Source organism: Zootoca vivipara, chromosome 5 (assembly GCF_965207765.1).
Source record: "Zootoca vivipara chromosome 5, rZooViv2.hap1.1, whole genome shotgun sequence".
Taxonomy (NCBI): Eukaryota; Metazoa; Chordata; class Lepidosauria; order Squamata; family Lacertidae; genus Zootoca; species Zootoca vivipara.
In genome coordinates, this window is record NC_142588.1 from 2,793,286 (window position 1) to 2,815,648 (window position 22,363).

At 42.4% G+C, this 22,363-nt stretch overlaps 1 protein-coding gene across 2 annotated transcripts in view; it reads left to right on the forward strand.

Moving 5' to 3' along the window:
• The first annotated feature begins 12,775 nt into the window (after positions 1–12,775).
• The window catches only part of ETV6 (ETS variant transcription factor 6), a 121,150-nt gene continuing 111,562 nt past the window's right edge, over positions 12,776–22,363 (forward strand). Inside the window, exon 1 of one of the 2 annotated variants that reach the window (XM_035137312.3) lies at positions 12,776–13,517. In XM_035137312.3, the coding sequence (XP_034993203.1) occupies positions 13,485–13,517 (33 nt within the window). In that variant the 5' untranslated portion in view covers positions 12,776–13,484. The remainder of the gene's footprint in view (positions 13,518–22,363) is intronic. The other variant, XM_060275160.2, reaches the window with a different exon arrangement.

The window sequence follows — 22,363 nt, forward strand, 5'->3', positions numbered from 1 at the left end:
TGCCAGGCTTACCTAGGTCACTCCCTCTCACCTTGGGAGGAAGGTAATCAAGCCTCTTACTCCAGTCTACCAGAGAAGCTCAGTGTCTGAGGAGATCTCAGCTGGTTGCTCCAAGCTCAGATCACACGGCTCTAACAAGCCATTCTTGAGTTCCTGTACCAATAATTTGGAACTTTCACCACTTTGTAACTAAAGTAAACACCACTTTATTGCCCATGCAACTTTTTCTGAATGCTGTATGGAAAAGCAGATGAACCTGACCTTTGGAAAGTTTGTAGGTAAACCATTTTTAACTTACCAAATGTGGTCTAACTATGCTGATGAAGAGGGATATTTAAAAATATGTCCTTCTAAGTCCCTTCCTAAGTTCTAACTCTTTACTTAGCTGCATATTTTGTTGTTTTATATCTCTCTTGGGGTTCTCTACTTGCCTCAAACCTTGTTCTTGGCATCCAGAGAATTCTCCTTGAAATTGTTGCTCTGAAGGCAAAACAGGCCACTCTTTTTGAGTCCCTTAATACAAACGTGGTCAATACGCAGTCAATCTCCCCAATGGACCCTGAGATCATCTTCTGAGGCTCTTCTTCATGCACCCCCTCCGCAAAGAGCTCTGGAGGATGGCAATGTGAGAACAGGCCTTTTCTGCAATGACTCCCTGTTTGTGGAACGCTCTCCCCAGGGAGGTTCACCTGGCGCCTCCATTAGACACCTTTAGGTGCCAGGTGAAAACATTTCTCTTTAATTAGGTATTTGGCCGATTGACATTGACACCCTTTCAAAATGTGTTGTAGAAGGGGGGATTTTTGGATTGTTTTTGTGTTTTTATGTGTTTTGTGTTTTTTATATTGCAGTTTTGTGTTCTGAACCGCCCTGAGTTCTACGTATATACAAATTTAGTAAATAATAAGTAGTCTTTGAACAAGACTGCTTTTAAGCCCTTGCAGTTTTGGCAGACTAGTAAGTAGTGGCACATCATCACCACTTGAGCAAACTCTATTTTTTTCAGGGATCTGACGATGGCATCCTTCAACTATGGCCGAGTGCATAGGCTGCAGCCACAGAGCGGTAAAGGCTTGTCTTCATTTGATATTTGCGAGGAGTCTGAATGGGGCGTTTGCCATAGCAAGACAGGCAGGCAGGTAGAAATGCAATCAGCACAGGAATCATTTCGTGTGGTGAGATGCCATCTCAAAGTCTAATGAACTTGGAGTGTCCAAAGAAAGGCCATACTTATCAATAACCTCTAGCATTTCCTCATTCTTGATTCCATACCTATCAATAACTTGTGGCATTTCCTCATTCCTGATTATATGCTTGTAGAGCAGATAAAACATTTCACTTTTTAAAGAGAGAGAGAGAGCTTATCCCAGACAAACCAGTCCCATTTTGTTTTGCTGAGTTAGTGTTCCCTTTGCGTCTTATGCTCAAATTGCCCCAGGTGCAATTTAGTCTTTTTCATAATTGCCAGTGCTGGAAAGTGGGACAGCTGATAGGATCTCTTTTTCTGGCCTTATCCAAGATTAATCACAAACAAGACTTCCCTCCCATTTTTCTCACTGGCATATTTATCATGAACTCCAATTTGAGGTCATGAGAGTGAAGAACAATATTCAATGAAATTTGAATTGAACAGGAGTTAAAGCATATTAGGTGTGATTAATCAAGAGCTGCGAGCTACTGCTTGTTTTTAAGACCTGCCATGAAACAGCTTTAGCATGATCTGACATCACAAGGGAGAAAGGTGTGTAAAATTTTGAATGGTGTGGAAAGTATGAGGGGTGGGAATTTGTTCTCTCTCTGATGATACTGGCACTTGCTAGGATGGGGTGAGCGGGGGTCATCCAACAAAACCAATGGGAAGTAGGTTCAGCACAAATAAAGGAAAAAATTTCTCTCGCACAAGGCATAATGCCCCTATGGAATTTATTGTCAAATTATATGGTGGTCACTAGCTTGCATAGCTTTTTAATTTTTTTTTCAAGTTTATACATTTCACTATTTTTACAATCATTTTGACATTTCAAAACTTGACTTCCTTCCCCCTCTTTCTGTGGTTCCTTAAATTGATTTTTAATATCTTCTACATATCCAAATTAACTTAATTTGCTCATTTATTCATCTTCTTTAAATATATCCTCTGCAGGTTATTACAATAATCCTGCAAATGTTTTTATCTGTTTACAATTTAGCTGTAAATATTTAATAAACCATTTCCATTATTTTATAAAAATATTGTTATATTGATTTCTTATTCTTCGGGTAAGTTTTGCCATTTCTGCATTTTCCATAAGGTTTTGTATCCATTCTTCCTTTGCTGGGACCTCTGTTTCTTTCCATTTTGGGGCAAGTAACAGTCTTGCTGCTGAGTACCATTGCATATATGAATCAGTTTCTATACAGTTTAGGTAGTTCTGTCCCTATAATTCCCAAAAGAAAAGATTCTGGTATTGGAAAGACCCAGTTCTCTGAGTGCATGTTCTGGAAGTTGGGCATTCCTTTTGGTGTACTGACCTCTCTGCTGCACCAAGAATATGCTGCCAGAGCTGCTTCAGGTCGTGGCAGATGTTCTCCTGGAGACGCCTAGATTGGTTGTCCTAGGGGATTTTAACATCCATGCCAACATGACCTTACAAGGGGCTACTAGGAACTTCATGGAAAGCATAGGACTGTCCCTGAATAAGTTTGGCCCAACTCATAGTCGCAGACATGCCTTAGACCTGGTGTTCACCTCTATGGATGTGGGTGATCTGACACTAAGTAAAAGTGAAACAAAATAGGTGCCATGGTCAGATCACTTCCTGGTCCAACTGGACTTCTCTGCGACCCTTCCCCACTGCAGAAAGGTGGGACTGATTTGGGTGGTCTGCCACTTAATGGATCCAAATAGTTTTCAGAGAGTGAACGCTGCCACCCACTCGCCTGCTCTCCTCCAGGCCTGACCAGGGGCAGGGGGGCAGAGCTGCACCAGGCACAAGCAGCTCCTTCTGGCACAGAGCTGTACATTATCAGCTTTTCAGCTGCACTGTTCCCCACCCCCCTTCCAAATTTTGTGTTCAAGTGCATTTTGTGTTCAAGTGTACACTTGAAGGAAAAAAGCACTGGTCAGAAACTGGCTACCACAAAATGCGATGTTGAATGTTATTTTAAATGAAACTCAGGGTGGAATGAATACTTCCCCAATAACAAGAGCTTTCAAGGCAGTCATAGCAAGTTTTCTTGTGAGGTGTTTAATTCTGTTCCTGTAATATCTGTTTCTGGAGAAATGCACCAGTCCATAATATCCTTAACAACTCAGGTCCAGTTATCTTCAAGATTGCCTTACCCAATATGCACCTGTTCAACGGCTTTGATTGATGGAACTGAAACTTTTACAGGTGCCACATAATACCCACACTGCATTTGTAAGAACTCTGTCAATTAGTGTGGCGGCAGGAGTACTTTGGAACTCCCTGCCTATTGAGATCAGGCAGGCATCTTCACTGTATTCTTTCTGGTGCTAAAACCATCCTTATTTAAACAAGCCTACTCAGATGTTTAGAAAATTTGTTTTAGTCTAGTCTATTGTGGTTTTAACCTTTTGTATGTTTTAAATTATGTTTGTAATGGTTTTAGTGATGATTTTATTGTTCTATCTTTTTTGTAAACTGCTTTGAGGTTTTTCTGCAATCAAGTGGTGTATAAATTTTGGGAAACAAACAAACAACAAATAATACTAGTTGTGCATGAGAGACAGCAGGTAGGCAACTAATGTCAGGAGCTGCTGAGGTTTTAACCAGGAACCCTAATCTTTGTCAAAACAAAATAAAAAAATCCTTCCAGGAGCACCTTAGAGACCAACTAAGTTTGTCATAGGTATGAGCTTTCGTGTGCATGCACACTTCTTCAGATACACTGAAAGAGAAGTCACCAGACCCTTATATATAGTGGGAGGGTGGGGAGGGGTATTACTCAGAAGGGTGGTGGGAATGGGTGATTTCTCTTTCCAGTCTGGGTTGCTGAATTGCAACTCATTACCAAGCTTAAAACCATGGAGAGACCTGGTCTGAATAAAGACATCGGATTCTTATCTCATTATACATGATAAAGCTTTCTTTAGCCATCTCACCCCTTGCTTTTTCCTGCAAGACCAATTGCAGTCGTTAACAGTCGTTAACGGTCGTCAACAGGTTTATCACTCCTACCAGCCAATCACCCATTCCCACCACCCTTCTGAGTAATACCCCTCCCCAGCCTCTGACTATACATAAGGGTCTGGTGACTTCTGTTTCAGTGTATCTGAAGAAGTGTGCATGCACACGAAAGCTCATACCAATGACAAACTTAATTGGTCTCTAAGGTGCTACTGGAAGGATTTTTTTTATTTTGTTTTGAGTGCGTCAGACCAACACGGCTACCTACCTGTACCTAATCTTTGTGCACAACTGCCCCATGTGGTGACCACCAGAACTGCAAGTGGAAGCATCTTCGGCAGGGGCAGGGTGTGTGAAATTTTCTCAGGCTTTGGGTTGGCCATTGAGCCCTCCTGGATAGAAAAGAAGATAAAGGGCTTCCTAATTGAGCTGGTGCTTGGCATGAGCAACAACAGTTTTCCTTGCTGTCATGTTTCAGTATGTTCTTCAGCTCTGACTCCTGGCTTGGTCCCTCGCCTCAAATTCCCTAGCATAACTTGTGGCATCCAGCCCTTGTCTTCAAAGCAGGATCAGTTTCCTCAAAACAGCACACTGATATTGCCTGATGGTTGGGAATGGAAATGTACAAGGACCACTGTCAAGTAGGTACTGCTGGCCATGCTGTTGGCCAGTGGCTGATTGGCCATTGGCCAGCAGGGGCCTCGGACACAGCTTTCATCTTCATTTTTTTAAGACAAGTGTCTAGCCCTCCTAGAAAGGAAGCCATGAAGCAAAATGTGCATGTACCCTTCTCGGATTTCAGTGAGATGAGCCAGCCCTTCAGTCCTTTTTTCCAATGAGTAAAGTCAGAGATGTGATTGATGAGTGAGTTGTCTGGACACGAGGTGACAGGAATTTCTGGGGTCCCAAACAGCTAATGTTCACCCCTCTCCTTTAGTGCACTTCTGCTCATTTTCTAGTCCTTTTAATTTCTGTAGTTTGTCCTACCTTTTTCCCCTGACAACAACGATGTGTGGGTTCCTCTGAGATCTGGTACTCCCTATAATTTATTATCCGCAAATACTGCTGCCAATAAGTGTGAGTGGATGTTAAATAAAACTGTGAGAACTTTGCAGATAGGCTTAGCATGTCTTCAGCTGTGCAGGAACTGAAGACTCATTAAGAATCCACTGGACAATCAACTTCCAGTGCAATGGTGTGCATGTTTATCTATCTCTAATGGGGCACATTCCCAGGAAGGTGGGCACTGGATTGTAGACTAGACTTTGGTTTAAGACTGGCATTGGGGGAAGGTATGAATCAGCTATGTGGTGTGCAGAAATTTTGGGGACCTCCACTCCACCTGCAAAGAGGGCATAAATTTGCACATGCAAATTTTATGTAAATATGTATCCTCTTCTGTGAGTGGGTCAGAGAACCCCATCCACATACAAAGTACTGGACCAGGAAATTCTGTCCCCCCACCCCACCCCCCTGTACAGGACCAAATGTACACCAGCCATCAAAGCCTGTATAGCTGGTAATAACTTTTAGCTAGCATATTATTAGAAAACATATTACCGGTAACTAATTGAGGATAAGTATATCAACAACCATAGTAATGTTCATGAAAGTTAGATTGCCAGCAGCTAAAAATGATTATAGTGCAGCCATGAATGGTCATGGAAGTTCAGTTTCGAGACCAAGCCTCTTATTTCCAGGCAATGCATACGGCAGTTTGTGAAAGGGTGCTGTGCAAGAGTACAGTACAAATGGAGACTGTACTTGCAGAAACAGAGTTGTAGAACATCCAATTCTCTAACTGCTGGCTCGCTTGTACTGTAACAGAGAACGTATTGTTTATCTCCTTTATTGGTCAGACAATCTAGCAGTAGCTGGAGAAATTCTGCCCGCTTTTGCATTTTAAATTAGCAAACATTTTCTTAGTAAACTTCCATAACAGATTGGTAAAGCAGGTCTTTCTGTTGTGCCTATACTTTAACATTCATTCCTATAAAAGTTGATGAGTTTCACAAAATCTCTTTATTTTGCAGTTTGTTTTACCCATTTATAAGTATATAATTCCAATATTTGTTTACGTATGCATATCTATCTACAGGTGAAACTCGGAAAATTAGAATATTGTCGAAAAGTGCATTTATTTCAATAACACAACTTAAAAGGTGAAACTAATATATGAGATAGATGCATGACATGCAAAGCAAGATATGTGAAGCCTTTATTTGTTGTAACCATAATTATTTGTTGTTAGGTGGGTTAATTATAAATGTAATGTAATTAATGAAATGTAATAGCGATGTTTTATATGCCTGTTGTCTTTGTCCATGGAGTTTTCTTGGCAGGGATACTGGAGTGGCTTGCCAGTTCCTTCTCCAGGTGGATCACGTTTAGTCAAAACTCTCCACTGTGACCTGTCCATCTTGGGTGGCCCTGCATGGCATAGCTCATAGCTTCTCCGAGTTATTCAAGCCCCTTCGCCACGACAACGCATTGATCCATGAAGGGGGCATTGATCCATGAAGGGGGAGGTCTCGTACACCCCAGGTAGTGTGGTTGCTGACCTTGAGCCAGACATCTTGGAGAGTGAAGTCAAATGGGCCTTAGAAAGCACTGCTAATAACAAGGCCAGTGGAAGTGATGATATTCCAGCTGAACTATTTAAAATTTTAAAAGATGATGCTGTTAAGGTGCTACACCCAATATGCCAGCAAGTTTGGAAAACTCAGCAATGGCCAGAGGATTGGAGAAGATCAGTCTACATCCCAATTCCAAAGAAGGGCAGTGCCAAAGAATGCTCCAACTACCGATCAATTGCGCTCATTTCACACGCTAGCAAGGTCATGCTTAAAATTCTACAAGGCAGGCTTAGGCAGTATGTGGACCGAGAACTCCCAGAAGTGCAAGCTGGATTTCGAAAGGGCAGAGGAACCAGAGACCAAATAGCAAACATGCGCTGGATTATGGAGAAAGCTAGAGAGTTTCAGAAAAACGTCTACTTCTGCTTCATTGACTATGCAAAAGCCTTTGACTGTGTCGACCACAGCAAACTATGGCAAGTTCTTAAAGAAATGGGAGTGCCTGATCACCTCATCTGTCTCCTGAGAAATCTCTATGTGGGACAAGAAGCTACAGTTAGAACTGGATATGGAACAACTGATTGGTTCAAAATTGGGAAAGGAGTACGACAAGGTTGTATATTGTCTCCCTGCTTATTTAACTTATATGCAGAATTCATCATGCGAAAGGCTGGACTAGATGAATCCCAAGCCGGAATTAAGATTGCCGGAAGAAATATCAACAACCTCAGATATGCAGATGACACAACCTTGATGGCAGAAAGCGAGGAGGAATTAAAGAACCTTTTAATGAGGGTGAAAGAGGAGAGCGCAAAATATGGTCTGAAGCTCAACATCAAAAAAACCAAGATCATGGCCACCGGTCCCATCACCTCCTGGCTAATAGAAGGGGAAGAAATGGAGGCAGTGAGAGATTTTACTTTCTTGGGCTCCTTGATCACTGCAGATGGTGACAGCAGTCACGAAATTAAAAGACGCCTGCTTCTTGGGAGAAAAGCAATGACAAACCTAGACAGCATCTTAAAAAGCAGAGACATCACCTTGCCGACAAAGGTCCGTATAATTAAAGCTGTGGTTTTCCCAGTAGTGATGTATGGAAGTGAGAGCTGGACCATAAAGAAGGCTGATCGCCGAAGAATTGATGCTTTTGAATTATGGTGCTGGAGGAGACTCTTGAGAGTCCCATGGACTGCTAGAAGATCAAACCTATCCATTCTTAAGGAAATAAGCCCTGAGTGCTCCCTGGAAGGACAGATCGTGAAGCTGAGGCTCCAATACTTTGGCCACCTCATGAGAAGAGAAGAATCCTTGGAAAAGACCCTGATGTTGGGAAAGATTGAGGGCACTAGGAGAAGGGGACGACAGAGGACAAGATGGTTGGACAGTGTTCTCGAAGCTACGAACATGAGTTTGACCAAACTGCGGGAGGCAGTGCAAGACAGGAGTGCCTGGCATGCTCTGGTCCATGGGGTCACGAAGAGTCGGACACGACTAAACGACTAAACAACAACAACAATAGCGATGTTTATTTTTGTTATTTTGTATTATTGTAACTATTTGTTTTATTACTGTGGAATTTCCAAAAGAAAGCATTTGTAAAAATTAAAAGAAAAAAATAATAAGTTGCATTACTGAAATAAATGCACTTTTTGACGATATTCTAATTTTCCAAGTTTCACCTGAATTTTCTATCTGATTTGCATTATAATATTCCCTTCATTATTTATTTTATTGTTCACTCTTCTAAAATATCTCCCAAGTAAAGGGAGTTCACTATTTAAGCCTCATTGCTCTCAGTGAGTAAGTTAAGCACATGTCTAAGTCTCTCCTATTTTAGTAAGTGGAACTTAAAGTGCTCAAATTTGGCTGGGTCATCACTGGTAAATACTGGATTTTGAAACAAGCTGTGTTTCTATTATGTGATAGACACTTCTCCCAGCACAAACTGCTACTAGGTTGACAGAGAGAGTGTGATTCTTTTGATGGATTTCACTGTCCTTGACCCTGGGATCCTCCTGGACCTGGATCCCCTTGCAGGGTAGTGGGTAGGCCACTCTACTTACATGGCTCCAGTTATTCCTCGAGAGCAGGCCCCACACAGACCAGACCAGACCAGAGATCCATCTAGTTAAACATCCTGTTCTCCCAGTGGCCAACCAGATGCCTATGGGAAGCTCACAAGCAAGACATAAGCACAATAGCACTCTCCCAACTTGTGTTTTGCAGCAATGGGTATTCAGAGACATCCTGTCTTCAGTACTGGAGATAGGACACCATCATCATGGCTAGTTGCTATCAGAGGCGGAGCAAGGTGGGGGCGGCCTGCCCCAGGTGTCATCCCTGAGGGGGAGGGGTGACATCGCCATGCCACCCCCCGGGACACTTGGCACAGGTGGCGCACCCCCAGCACACACCCCTGATGTTTAGTCAGAATCTCATTTCTTGTAACCTGAATTCACTGTTTCAGGCCCTATCCTTCAGAGCTTCCTCCACCCTCCACGTAACAGACCTTTAGATATTTGAGGATGGCTGTCATATGTCCTCTCAATCTCCTATTTTCCAGGCTAAACATACCCAGCTCCCTCAACCGTTCCTCATAGCACTTGGTTTCCAGACTCTGTATCATGTTGGTCACCCTCCCCTGCACATGTTCCAGCTTGACAACATCCTTCTTAAATTGTGGTGCCCAGAACTGGACACAGTATTCCAGATGTAGTCTGACCAATGCAGAATAGTGGTACTATTACTTCTCTTGATCTGGACACTAGACTTTTGTTGATGCAACCTAGAATAGTGTTAGCTTTTTTTTTGCTGCTGCATCACACTGCTGACTTATGTTAAGCATATGGCCTACTAAGACCCCTAGATCCTTTTCACACGTACAACTAGCAAGCTAGGTGTCCTTCATTTTATCTTTGTGAATCTAGTCCATCCTGCCTAACTGTGGAACTTTTCATTTGTCTCTACTGAAATTCATTCTGTTAGTTTGGGCCCAGTTCTCCAATCTGTTAAGGTAATATTGCAATTATGCCAATAAAGGTTGAATGAATGAGTAATCTTGAATCTTGATTCTGTCTCCTGCGGCACTGGCTACACCTCCCAGTTTGGTGTCATCTGCAAATTGGATGAGTGTCCCCTCAACACCTTTATCCAAGTCATTTAGAAAGACATTGGACAACAAGGGGGCCAGGACAGGACCCTGCAGCACCCCACTTGTCAACCAGCTACAAATGCACCTAACAGTCATCTAATTCAGACTACATTTTACCAGCTTCTCCACAAGAGTATCATGGGGGAACCTTATTTCTTTTTCTTCTTCTTTTGATGGAGTAACAAGCTTGGTGGATCAGGAGAATGTTGTGGACATAGGGTATCTTGATTTCAGTAAGGCTTTTGACAAAGTCCCCCATGATACCGTTGCGAGGGAGCTGGTAAAATGTGGATTGAACGAGGTAACTGTTAGGTGGATTTGTTGCTGGTTGGCAGGTCCAGTGGCGTAGCGGGGGGGGGCATTGCCCTGGGCACATTTTTTGGAGGGGGTCTTAGTAGCCATAGAATACTTTTTCAAAGTGCTCACAGACTGACTGTCAAATTATCTGTTCTAGGACCTTTCCTGGTATTGATCTCAAGCTCACGGATATTTTCTTGGGTCTTCTTTCCCTCCACCCCTTTTAAAGTTGGGGACAACATTTGCCCACCTCCAGTCTGCAGGGACCTCACCTGTTCTCCAAGAATTCTAAAAAGATTATAGACAGAAGCTCTGAGATTACACCTGCAAGATCCTTTATGACCATTGGGGCCCTGGAGAGTTGAATTAATTTAAAATAGCTATGTGTTCCCTTACCACAGGCTTCCTCAACCTCAGCCCTCCAGATGTTTTTGGCCTAAAACTCCCATGATCCCTAGCTAGCAGGACCAGTGGGTCAGGGATGATGGGAATTGTAGTCTCAAAACATCTGGAGGGCCAATGAGGAAGCCTGCCTTACCACCTCTCTTTGTATAGTGGGCTGCAGCTCCCTCCTTCCATGTGCTAGCACCAAGACTGGGCATTGCTTTCCTTTTGGCTGAAGGCAGAGGTGAAGTAGGTGTTGAGCAGTTCCCAATAGCATTTCTCCATCTTCTCCATGCAAGGGACCTACTACTTGCTTGTTTGTCCTCTTGCTTCAAACATAAGCTGAATAAATGTCCCCCCCCCATTTATTTTTAACCTCTCTTGCAAGTCTGAGCTCATTCTGAGCTCATACCTGACTTTCTCCCTACAACTGTTGCTTCCTTGTGTTTACTCTTCCTTCACGATTTCTCCCTTTTTCCATTTCTTATGCATGACCTTCTTAAATCTCAGATCCTGAAAGCAGCCTAAGATGCTGGGTATAAGTAAATTTATTGCCAGATACTGGGCAGTTTATGGAAAACGTACCAGTGTCTGATGATTGTTGGAAGTATTGCATAATAATAAAGATAATGTTTGACCAACATGACCTTGATATGATCCAGCAATGCACTTAGGTTCTTTCAAATATATGCTGCATTACAATCCTGTCCTCATAATGAATGAAAGTCAGTTTAGGCTATTTCGTTTTTCTGACACAAGAAACTGAATTGATAACACACACGTCCGACTTCTAGACAGAATCATATTTTCCTGCATTCAGCATATTTTTCCATGTAGAAGACACCCCCATGTATAAGACAACCCCTATTTTTGGAGCCCAAACTTAAGAAATAAATAATTGCAACGTTCTGTGTATAAGATTACCCCCAATTTCAAACTTATTAAAAAAAATTTTGGGGGGGAATATAGTCTTATACATGGAAAAATACTGTATCTAGGACTAGCTTTCAAACAGCAGCTAACAAGTTAGATACAGTAACTTGTTTTCCCAGTCCGTGGATTGTTTCCCTCCATGTATAAAGATACAGTAGTAGTAAGCTACTGTGTGTCCAAAAAGGCAATTGAATGCTGCGTGTAAAAGTTTTGGTACCTTGTGTCAAATTTAAATCATTTTTTTTGCACTTTCTGAGCCGTAGAACAAAGCAAGTGAACGGGATCAGGTGAGCCTTAGCCACCGCTCAACAGATTAAGTCCACTGAACTCAATGGGACTCCAATACATAGGACTGTATTGGACTTAACTTCCCTTCCCTTTTTTTTCTTTCAATTGAAGCAGATGGAACTTCCATTCTAAGAAAAACACACACGTTCTAAGAAAACACAGTTTCACAACTGCAAAGAGACTAAAGTAGCAATAAAGCTAGCAGAGATTCCTTCTCTCCTTTTGGCTTGCTTCCCTCCCTTGGCTTCTCTGGCTCCTTCTTGCCTTTGTCTCCTTCCTTGGCGTGTGAATGCAGCTCCCCGCCCCCCCCCGCTCCGTTTGTGTAACCGAAGCTCTCATTTCCTGGTAGAATCCTCTTAAAGAGGCAGGACAGAGCAAAGCCCAGACAAAAGGCCATTGTGCTGCTGCTTCCCTCACCTTTCCGCATCTATTCGATTTTTAAGCGAATCACGTGGTGCTGCTGGCTCTCGGAAAGTGCGCTTCTCAACAACTCCTTCCTTTTAAAGGAAACACTGATTTTGCGGAAGTTGGGGCGAAGTCCCCCCCCCCCCCGCTGAGCTAGATGCGCCGTCCAGTCGGATCCAAGGCACATTTTACTCGGCAGGCAGAGGAAATGCTGCGAGGGATTCCTGCTTGTACTATTCCACCACCGCGTTTAGGCTCGCAGCCGGCCCCTCCAAACTCAGCGGGGTTTACTCCCAAGTAGTACCTCTATCTATTATTGCAGCTTTACAAGTCGGGTAGATAGGATCGCGCCCTTAGCCTGCACGCGCAACACCCGACAGTAAGCCCTACTTGGCAGCCTCTGCGCAATTCTACGCGTATGTCTCCGAAGTCAGTCTCCCTGAGTTCCACAGGATTTGCTCCGTGTTGAGGACTGCAGCATCATCCAGTAACCTGATATGCTAGGTTTGCAGCAGTAAACTGACCAGACCAATCCCCGTGCATCTCCTTGCGCCGTTTTCTCGTTTCCTCGATTGAAAGTGGCATTATTGTAATTTTGCTCCCATTTCCATGCCAGTCTGGAAATGTAAAACAAGTTCGCCGTTCACTTCAGCAGTTTTTTCCACGAATGTGAAGCGCGCTTTTGTGACTGCCGATCCTCCTCCTCTCTCACACACACAAGATCCCTTTTATTTATTTCCCTGTAATCTGAGCTAGGTCCCCCCCCCCCCGCTTTCTAAATTTCCTGGTGGATCCGGCTCCTTTAAGAGGCAGAGCTCAGTGCTGGGAACTCGCGTCACTTTTCAACCCAGAAACTCTCCAGATCAATGAGCGAAGAAGAGCCGCTTTTCGCAGTTCTGCCTTTCAGTTTCTCTCTTCCAGGAAAGGGAGAATTCCCACATTCACGGGGCAGAGAGCGCAAGAGGGGGAAGGGACGGAATAAGAAGAAACAAACTGCAGCTCTTCGGGAGCACAAAACACTTTTTTTAAAAAAAAAGAATCAGAAAAATCAAATTCCCGTCCTCTTCTTTTCGTATCTCATCAGAACAAAAAATGCAAAACTGAAGCATGCAGGGCGCATCTCCCCAGGCAGAGATGGGCTGCAATCCTTGTGGATTTGTCTTTCTGGAAAGATGATCGGAGGAACTTCTTAAAACGCCTGCGGTTGGCTGGGAAAGGATTTCTGCTGGGGTTGGAGGAAGAGGAAAGGAAAGAGGAAAGGGAAGAAAAAAAAGAAAGACGAGAACTTCCTGGTCTCTTTATTTCCTCCTCTTCTGAGACATGTCTGAGGGTCCTGGCCAGTGTTGTATCAAGGTAAAAGCTCGTTTTTAAAAACCCTGATTTAAAACGTACTTAGAGCTGATAATGTATGTCCCCCACCCCCCGAAAGTAAAGATGCAATTGTGTATTTAATCCTCGGTCGCTTTAAGGAGTCGCCTAGAGCGGAAATAAGCACACGGGGCTCTTAATTTTCTTCCTCCTCTGGCTTCGGCGAGACTCCCTTTCCTATAACCTTGGGTTTGTTTCTTCGTCTAAAAAAGAGGTCGACCCTGATCCGTCTGGATAAACGGAGGGAGAAATCCAGCTTGTTTTCTGTTTATTTGCAAGGCGAGTTCTGGGGGTTTACTCTTGTTACACAGCTGGTGCGTTGCTTTGCACAGGGATCTCTGAAGTCAGCATGAGGTTTCTGTAGTATTCGGAGGAGAAGTTCCTCCACACTCTCAAACTGCAATTCTTAAGTAAAGCTGCTGCAGTTTAAAAGAGATGCCGCCCCCCACCCTTTCTAAATATAAAGCCGTTTATGGCAGGTTCCAATCCTGAGCAGCGTATGTATGTTTACTTGATAGTAAGTCCCACTTGTTCCGTGGGATTTACTCCCAAGTACATACAGTACAGAGTTACTTGTAACCTTACTTCTGAGTGGCTGTGCAATGTGATCCTTTTCCTATTTACTCAGAAGTAAGCCCCCTTCAACTCAGTGAGACTTGCTTCAGAGTAGAGGTATGTATGTTTGCAGCCCCAAAGGAAGGGGAGCTGGTTCTCAAGAGCTCTGTGTTTTGAGCTTAACACTTTTTATAGGGTGCCTTACTAACGTCCAGCATCAGGTGATAAGTCTGAGTGACATTCTGACAGCTAAAAGGCTAATGTCAAAATTATTTTGAGATCACTATACAAAGGAGGGAAGGGAGAGGAGTGAATGTGAAACAACCTTTGTCAGCAGCTTATTTTTAAAATGTCAATTGAGCACTATGGTGCTATTACTACATACATTTGCTACTTGATTAATTTACTTATTGGTTGCCTAGAATGGATAGAATTGGCACTGCTGCACATTTGTAAGAATACAATTGTTTAGTGTGCCAGTGGCTGCACTTTGGGACTCCCTGCCTAGTGAGATCAAGCAGTCGCCTTCACTGGACTCTTTTCAGCACCTGATAAAAAGCGTTCTTGTTTAGGCAAGCCTACCCAGATCCTTAGAAAGTTGAGGTAATTTGAATCTGTTTTAGTATTTTAACTTTTTAATGTTTTGAAATAGGGCTGTGAATTTTTCTCGGTTTAATTTTTTAAAAATCTTTTTGTAAATGGCTTTTAGGCTTTTTACAATCAAACAGTGTATAGATATTATGAAATAAAATAAATAAATAAATAAATAAATAAATAAATAAATAGAGGGGGACTGTTTTGTTGTTTGATATTTCTGCTGCAAAGTTGCATTTCTTCCTAACAAACTTCAAACTTCCTTCAAAGTTCTCTTGAACATTTGACAGAATAGGTTGTTCTGTGTTTAGTGGCCATGGGGTTCATTCAGATTATGAAAAAGGAAGCATGGTTTCAGTGAGCTAATTCCAAAATTTGCTTTTGAAAATATTTGAATATACATTTCCATTTAGCCAGAAAGGGCATTGTCACATCTTAAAAACATTTAACTCTCTGTACTTTTTTTTTATAAAAAAAAAATCCAGCAATGTATTTATCTCAAAATTACTGATGCTGTAATCCTGTGCACTCTTGCTTCTAAGTGAGCATGTAAGTTGCTAGGCTGCTTAGGGAATAGGTCCCATATACCGTAAAGTGGATGGTTTCCCTCTGAGGAAATATGCTTCAAATCGCAAAGCACCAATTTCAACATACAGTAGTCCTTCCTCTGTTGTGAGATGTATTTCCCAGGGGACATAGATATGGTTGCACCAAGGTCATAAATACAGATTGAATATGTACCACAAGTTTCTACTCAGTTTTATTGCAGGAATGGCACAATTTATCTCTTCTGAGAGCTGTTTTTCTGCAGTGGCCAATTCATATTTTGCCACACACACACCCCGAACCTTCCCCAGATGGCCTTAGACAAGCCATAGTTTTCAGCCTCAGTTGTCTCATCTGTAATATTGGGCTACATCTACTTTCCTACCTTTTAGAGGGGTGGCTTTAAAAGATTACTGAAATAATGATAATATTCCAAATGCTCCATATAAATGCCTAGTATTACTGTTTATCTCTGAACATGTGCAGTAGCATTATGTGGGGAATTTAATTGTGTAGCCTGATCCTATCTACATTTATTGAAAAGCAAGTCTTCCTGATTTCAGTAGGACTTACTCCTAGTAGGTATGTATAGGATTGCATCCCAAGGTATGAGCACTCTGAAGATGGTTATTTCTTGGTCTGTTGAACAAGCATGTGGTGAAATGTCTCATTTTAAGTAGCTCCTACATGCCCTTGGGAATCTTCCACCTCCCACCCAACCCAACCATGCTTGCTTCACCCTGCAGTTATCCCTAATAATTGCAAAGGTCCATATACGGGCAGCAAAGTTCCTTTTTTATTTCCCAGATGATTTTTTTTCAGGACAAGTTGTGTTGCTTCACACCCAAGATTTCCTTTTCAACATGTTCACTCAAATAAACTTAAGGTTCTATGTAATGTCTCCATCTTTAAGAGGGTGGCATTTTAGGGATGGGTGATCAGTAGCAATGAAGCTTGAAAGGAAGGGTGTTCAGTGCCTGAATATTGCTTATGGTGCCTGCTGACTCTTTACAGTATTACATAGCAGCTGAAAGTTTCACTTTCAAACTGTTTTATGCTCTCCAACTGTATTAAGTACATATTTCCCCTTATCTTTCCTTTACCATTCTGGGGCATTTTTGAATTTTAAAAATTCATTTCCAGGTTCAGCATGTATAAATGAGGAGTTCCCCCCCCTTTTAAAACTTTTTCAAAAGAGGCGACTTTACAGGTGAAGGGGACTTGGTTGAACAGAGGCGCTCGAGAGGCAGGTGTTTGTCCTGGATCGTCAGCAAGTAAAATGAGAAATTGAGTATTTGGGGCATTTCTGTAAAAAGAAAAAAAAAAGCTCAACAACTTTCAGGGTGCCCTGGCGCCCTGCAAGATAACCCAGTTAATAGTTCTCCTGACATCCCATCTACCATCCACCTCTTTGCCATCCTGAGCAGCGATGAGGCTTCTGAGCTGTGCCAAGGAATTCCATGATGTCTCTGCTTGTGTACAGGGGACCTGTGGAGGGCCTCTCCGCTCTGAGGGGTACAGAGTTAGGGATGCGTTCTACACTGTAGAATGGCTCCTTATACAAAGGTTACAGACACCAAAATGGAATGTCTAGTTGCCTGGGCAAGACAGCTCTTATGTTTTGAATGATGGACCGACAGTAATTGATTCTCAGTTAAACATCTGGCTAGTTCAGATGACAGCCTTGAGCCAGGTTAAGAGTTTAAAGAAGGAAAGTCACTTTATCCAGGAACAGTCCACATAGGCACATTTTGCACCTGGCTATTGGCCACTTGCGACCAAGCAGAGATGCCCGGGCACCAGGCAGGCACCTTGACATCACCATCTGGAGGTGCCTGCCTGGGGATCCTTGGATCTGGACTGCTTTCACACACTAACAACGCATCCTATAGAATTCTATCTACTATATTTTATCTGCACAATCAGAACAAATTTCTGATTGGAACCAAAAGCTTGTATTGAAAAAGATGACTTTCGAGCTGTCCGGCCCCAAAATGACAACTAGGCATTCCATTTTGGTGACTGTAACCCTGGTTTAAGGAGCCATTTAGTGCCTAGCTGATATATCTGCGTTTCTAACACTGCCACATATATTGGCCTATTCTGACCACCTCCTTTTGGGTGATTGCTCCTGCTCAGGCTGCACAGAATGCATTTTGCTTCCAGAAATTCCTTCCAATTGTGCAGATAAAATACAACTGATATAATTCTACAGGCTGGGATATTAGTGTGTGAAAACAGTCCCGATCCAATGATCCCCAGGCATGCATCTCCAAATGGTAGAGATGTCAGGTGCCATGCTGGTACCCAGGCATCTTCATTGGCTTGCAAGCAGTCGAGAACCAGGTGCCAAATGTGCCTGGTGCCTGGCAAATTTCAAAAACTGCTGTCATACAGGGCAGTTTCAAAGTTGTCATTAACTCCCCCCCCCACCTCAGATGACTATGTGGTAAATACCTAGTGTATAGCATTTTGGTTATACTAAAATTAATATGTTAAATGGTTTTTAATCACTCCATATTTCACCTGCTTTAAATCTAAATAATATAAAGAAACTCCATGCTGTTGAATTATCTTAAAATATTTACAAGTGTTGTAAATTTCTGAACCAAAACATTAGATCAGGAAAAATAAGCAATAAAGCACCCTTAGTATGGCTTAAATGATATTTATTGGAAGTTTTCCAATAAATAAAATTTTCAAGTATAGTAAGTTTTAAAGCACGCTAAGGGTGCTTTATTGCCTATTTTTCCTAATGAAATCTTTTGGCTCAGACAAACATGAAAAATTAATGTGCCACACTTACCGTTTACAAAATTAAAAGTTATATATGACCAATATGATCTCAATCTGTTTAGGGGATTCTTTCAAGTTTTTCCAGAAAACCACGTTATTGTCTGGCATAGTTCTGCGGGTGATCACTGCTTCATATTCCTAAGCTATTGCGGCAGGAGCAGGATATGACCAGGGCAAATTTGAAACTGCTTGCCTGTAGGGCATCTATTTCAGCTGCCGTTCAATGTTTAACTCAGGGTATGTAAATCCTGCTGCTCCTGTCTGGAAGCCAACACCCCACTTGGTGTGATGTTTGGAAGCCTCTTGGCCACATGTGTGAGTCTTGCAGAACTCAGCACCCCCTTGCCACCACCTGCCTCAAAATTGGCAGTGCACGTGGTAAGGGATTGTCAAACATTACTTACCCTTTGTGTGTTTTGCTACTTGCTCTTAGGAAACATATATTTATTGATAAAATTTGTATAATACTGTCTTCCATCTGAAAATTTTTAGGGCAGTTCATTATGCTGCAGGTTCATCTCTCCCTGTTCGCATGTGAGTCTGCTTTGTGCAGTAATATGTATAGTATAGCAGGCCTCCATCAGGTCCTCTTGTAAGTCTGGTGTGCTGTTACTGCAGCAAGCGGTAGCTTCCCATCTGTGGAATGGCCTCCCCATTGAAGTGAATATCACCCCTGTTTTATATTATTTTAGAAACCAGGCAAAAGCTCACCTTTTTGTCAGGCTTATGGAGGCTGATGAGTTAAACCACTTTAATGATACTTATGATAACATTTTTTTTGGTCTCCATTTTCAAAGTGGAGATAAATGATAATGGTTTGCCATTCAGGTTGGTTGTAGGAAAATTAAGATGTTTGTGAAGATCTTCCACCACATAAAATACTAATGCCTAATTGATGAAGGCAGTGGTTGTGTGATGTTCGACATGTGTAGTATATAAATGATATACTGCTTTGCTTGAATGAAGTTGACTTAAGAAACTAAATCAGCAGTATCCACTTGAGAGCTTTCTGGGAGGCAACTTAATAAAATAACTGTTCTGATCTGGGATATCCCAATTACAGTAAATGGAAACCTTCAGTTCTTTATAGAACTCTTTTTTATCTCAGAGCAATTTTACAAATTATAAGCGGTACACTCCCATGTCCCAAACACTGTCTATCTATGCGCCTTTGTTCTCTGAATGCTGTGTGGAATATACTATTGAGATTAAGATTCCTCGGGGCTTTGTATTACCAGCATATGAGCAGCTTTCTCTAAACCAGGCATCCCCAAACTTTGGCCCTCCAGATGTTTTGGACTACAATTCACATCATTCTTGACCACTGGTCCTGTTAGCTAGGGATCATGGGAGTTGTAGGCCAAAACATCTGGAGGGCAGCAGTTTGGGGATGCCTGTAATCTAAACCTTCCTCCCATCCTTGTGGAATAGTGGCTGTGTCTTGGACAGCAGCTGTCTTCAGTTAGGGCACCTGAGCACTGTTAACTCTGGCTACACATTGTTTCCCTGAACTGGGGACACCCAACTTTTTCACCCTTGGGGTTCAGCTCTGCTTTCCAGTGAGCAAAGTTTGAAAGTAGACAATGCCAGCACCACATAGACAGGTCACTGGGTTTCTGTCCTGACATTTTAGGAATTTAGCTGCCTTCTCAGGTCTCCAGAGGAAGCAGTTAAATCTTGGGGCAAGGAGTCTGGATCAAGTAGCAAAGCCATTTTCTGCTGTGATTTAAAGTCCCTTACCCACCCAGATGTCCATCTGCACCCTTTGTGTCCTAGGATCTAAGCTTCAGGACAGTTAGCAGTATGGAAAAATAGCATCATGTCTGATCAAAAGAACTAAATCAGCACATGTCCCTGCTTTGCAGTACTGAAAACTCTTACTGTACAGTAGTTCTTTTCCCGTCCTTGGAGATGTCTTCTGACAAAATTGTGAGCATGATTGCCTTTATTAAGGTTACAGCTTCCTCCCTTGGTCTCTAAAAGTTAAATGTCTGCAGGTAAGGTGATGAACCTGCATGTCAATGCTGGCATATTGACATCCTTCTCCTTGGTTCTGTTTTGTGGGCTTTCCATGGGCATCTGGCTGGCCATTGTTCATCTGTGAAGGGCACGTGTTGTCACCTGTGTCTTTTCTGTAACTTAGGACAAGATGGAGAGCACTCTTCCGGTTTATGACAGCTTTTTTTTTGCCTGGAGGAGATTCTTATTTGCCACAGGCAATTGTAGCTATTTACAAGTCTTCAGGAAGAGCTCTATGGCTACTGGGCACCTGTTATCTGGTGTGCCTGGGGCATTATTCCACATGAAACCCCAAAAGAGCTGTGACGTTAACTATACTGGTAGTACCGTATTTTTCACTCCATAAGACACACCTTTTCCCTCCCAAAAAGGAAGGGAAAAAGTCTGTGTGTCCTATGGAGCGAATGTGAGAGCCAGAGCCCGTGCAGAGTCAGAGCATGCGCAAAAGCCAGAGCAAAATATTTTTTTCTTGTTTTCCTCCTCTAATAACTAGGTGCGTCCTATGGTCAGGTGCGTCCTATGAAGCGGAAAAATACGGTATATTTCTTGCTCCGTTGTGTGGTTTTAGAGAACCATTTTGTTTTTCCTTTCCAGTAAAAATGCTAGTAGGGTTTTTACCACACATTGATTACAGTTGTGTAGAGTTGTTAGCTGGCAGAACTGTCTTCTTCTTGCCCTGGACTATTGAAATAGGAAGAAGCAGCTGAGAGAGATTCCAGTCATTGTGATCTACCAGTATTTAGCTGCTGCTATTTCACGATGTTGAAAAGAAAGTATTGCCCAGTCCTAGCATTAAACTAAATCATCAGAGGGTTGTGCTAATCAGAGTGGAAATTTGCTTGGCTATTTCCCCTGTTGGGCTTCCAAGATGAAACATGTATGCCAAACACATAAGGCAAGATTCACTGAAAACCCTTCCTACAAGCAGTGGGCGAGTTCTCTAAACCTGAAAGAAATTAGAAGTTATTTTCAATTAAAAAGTAGAGAGCAAGGGGAAGGAATCCCTTACATTTTTATTTAATGATAAGCAGGTGAGCTGTTTGTACTCCCCCCTCCCCTCCAATCACATGAACCCTAAGAAACTGTGTCAGAGGTTTGTACCAAATCCCAGCTCACTTGCCATCCAACAACCCTTTCACAAGTTTCCCCCCTGCCAGCAAGCAGGCCCTGGTTGCGAACAGCGGCTGGGCATTTAACAAGATAAGTGAGCCCCTGGCAGGGGGTGGTGCTGTGGACCCCCTGGGTATGTTCCGCGGACCCCCAGGGGTCCCCAGACCCCTAATTGGGAACCACTGGTTTGGTCCAACTAATGCAGGTATGTCCAAAGTCCATCCTAATCTGGCCCGCCGGTCAATTTAATCCGGCCTCTGTGGCAGTTTATTTCCTGGGTTAAAATCCTTAAAAAAGCTGAACGGCTTTGGTCGGCCCTGATGCATGTTAACTTCATCAAATCTGGCCCTCTTTGAAAAAGGTTTGGACACCCTATATCACATGTGGTGGACATGTGAGAAAATTAAAAAATTTTGGGGACAAATTTATGAAGAAATCAAAAAGATCCTAGGAATAACATTTCAAAAAAGACCTGAGGCGCTACTATTAAGCATAATAGGGAAAGAAATACCGAAACCAATGAAAGAAATATTTCTTTATGCGACTGCGGCGGCCAGGATTCTGGTCGCCAAAAGTTGGAAAGAGACCGAGGTTCCTACAATCTTGGAATGGCAAGCTAAACTACAAGAATTGGTCGAAATGGCCTGTCTAACTAACAGCTTCAGGGGCAAATCAAAACAAAATTTTGCTACAAAGTGGGAAAAGTATAAGATATACGTAGAAAAATATAGTAAAGGTACACTGCCTATATTAGTACTGGATTGAAATTGAAGATTGGCGAGAAGAAGCAAATGACTGATAGCAAATTATTGATGCACTAAGGATTAAGAACGCATTTGACATCTGATACAGAGAAAGGTATTATGTTACGTACGTTCAATGCTATAAAACGTAGTATAATACGTTGGGGAATGACAGGAAGTCCGAGGAACAAAACAAGTTGAAATATAGAAGATTAATTAGGCCCACCTCCCCATCCCACCCCCCTACACAGCACATAAACCCTAATAAAACATACACATATAGAATGGAAAAATAATAACGTTAATAAAAAACAACAACAGCAAAACGATTTGGAGAAATAATGACTTTATTAATATGGGTGACATACAAATTGTAAGTGTCATCAAAAACTAGTAAGATAAGTAAAATTGGTGAGATGGGAGTGGGAGGGGAATGTGGACGGGTGGGGATGGGGAGGAGGGGAATGA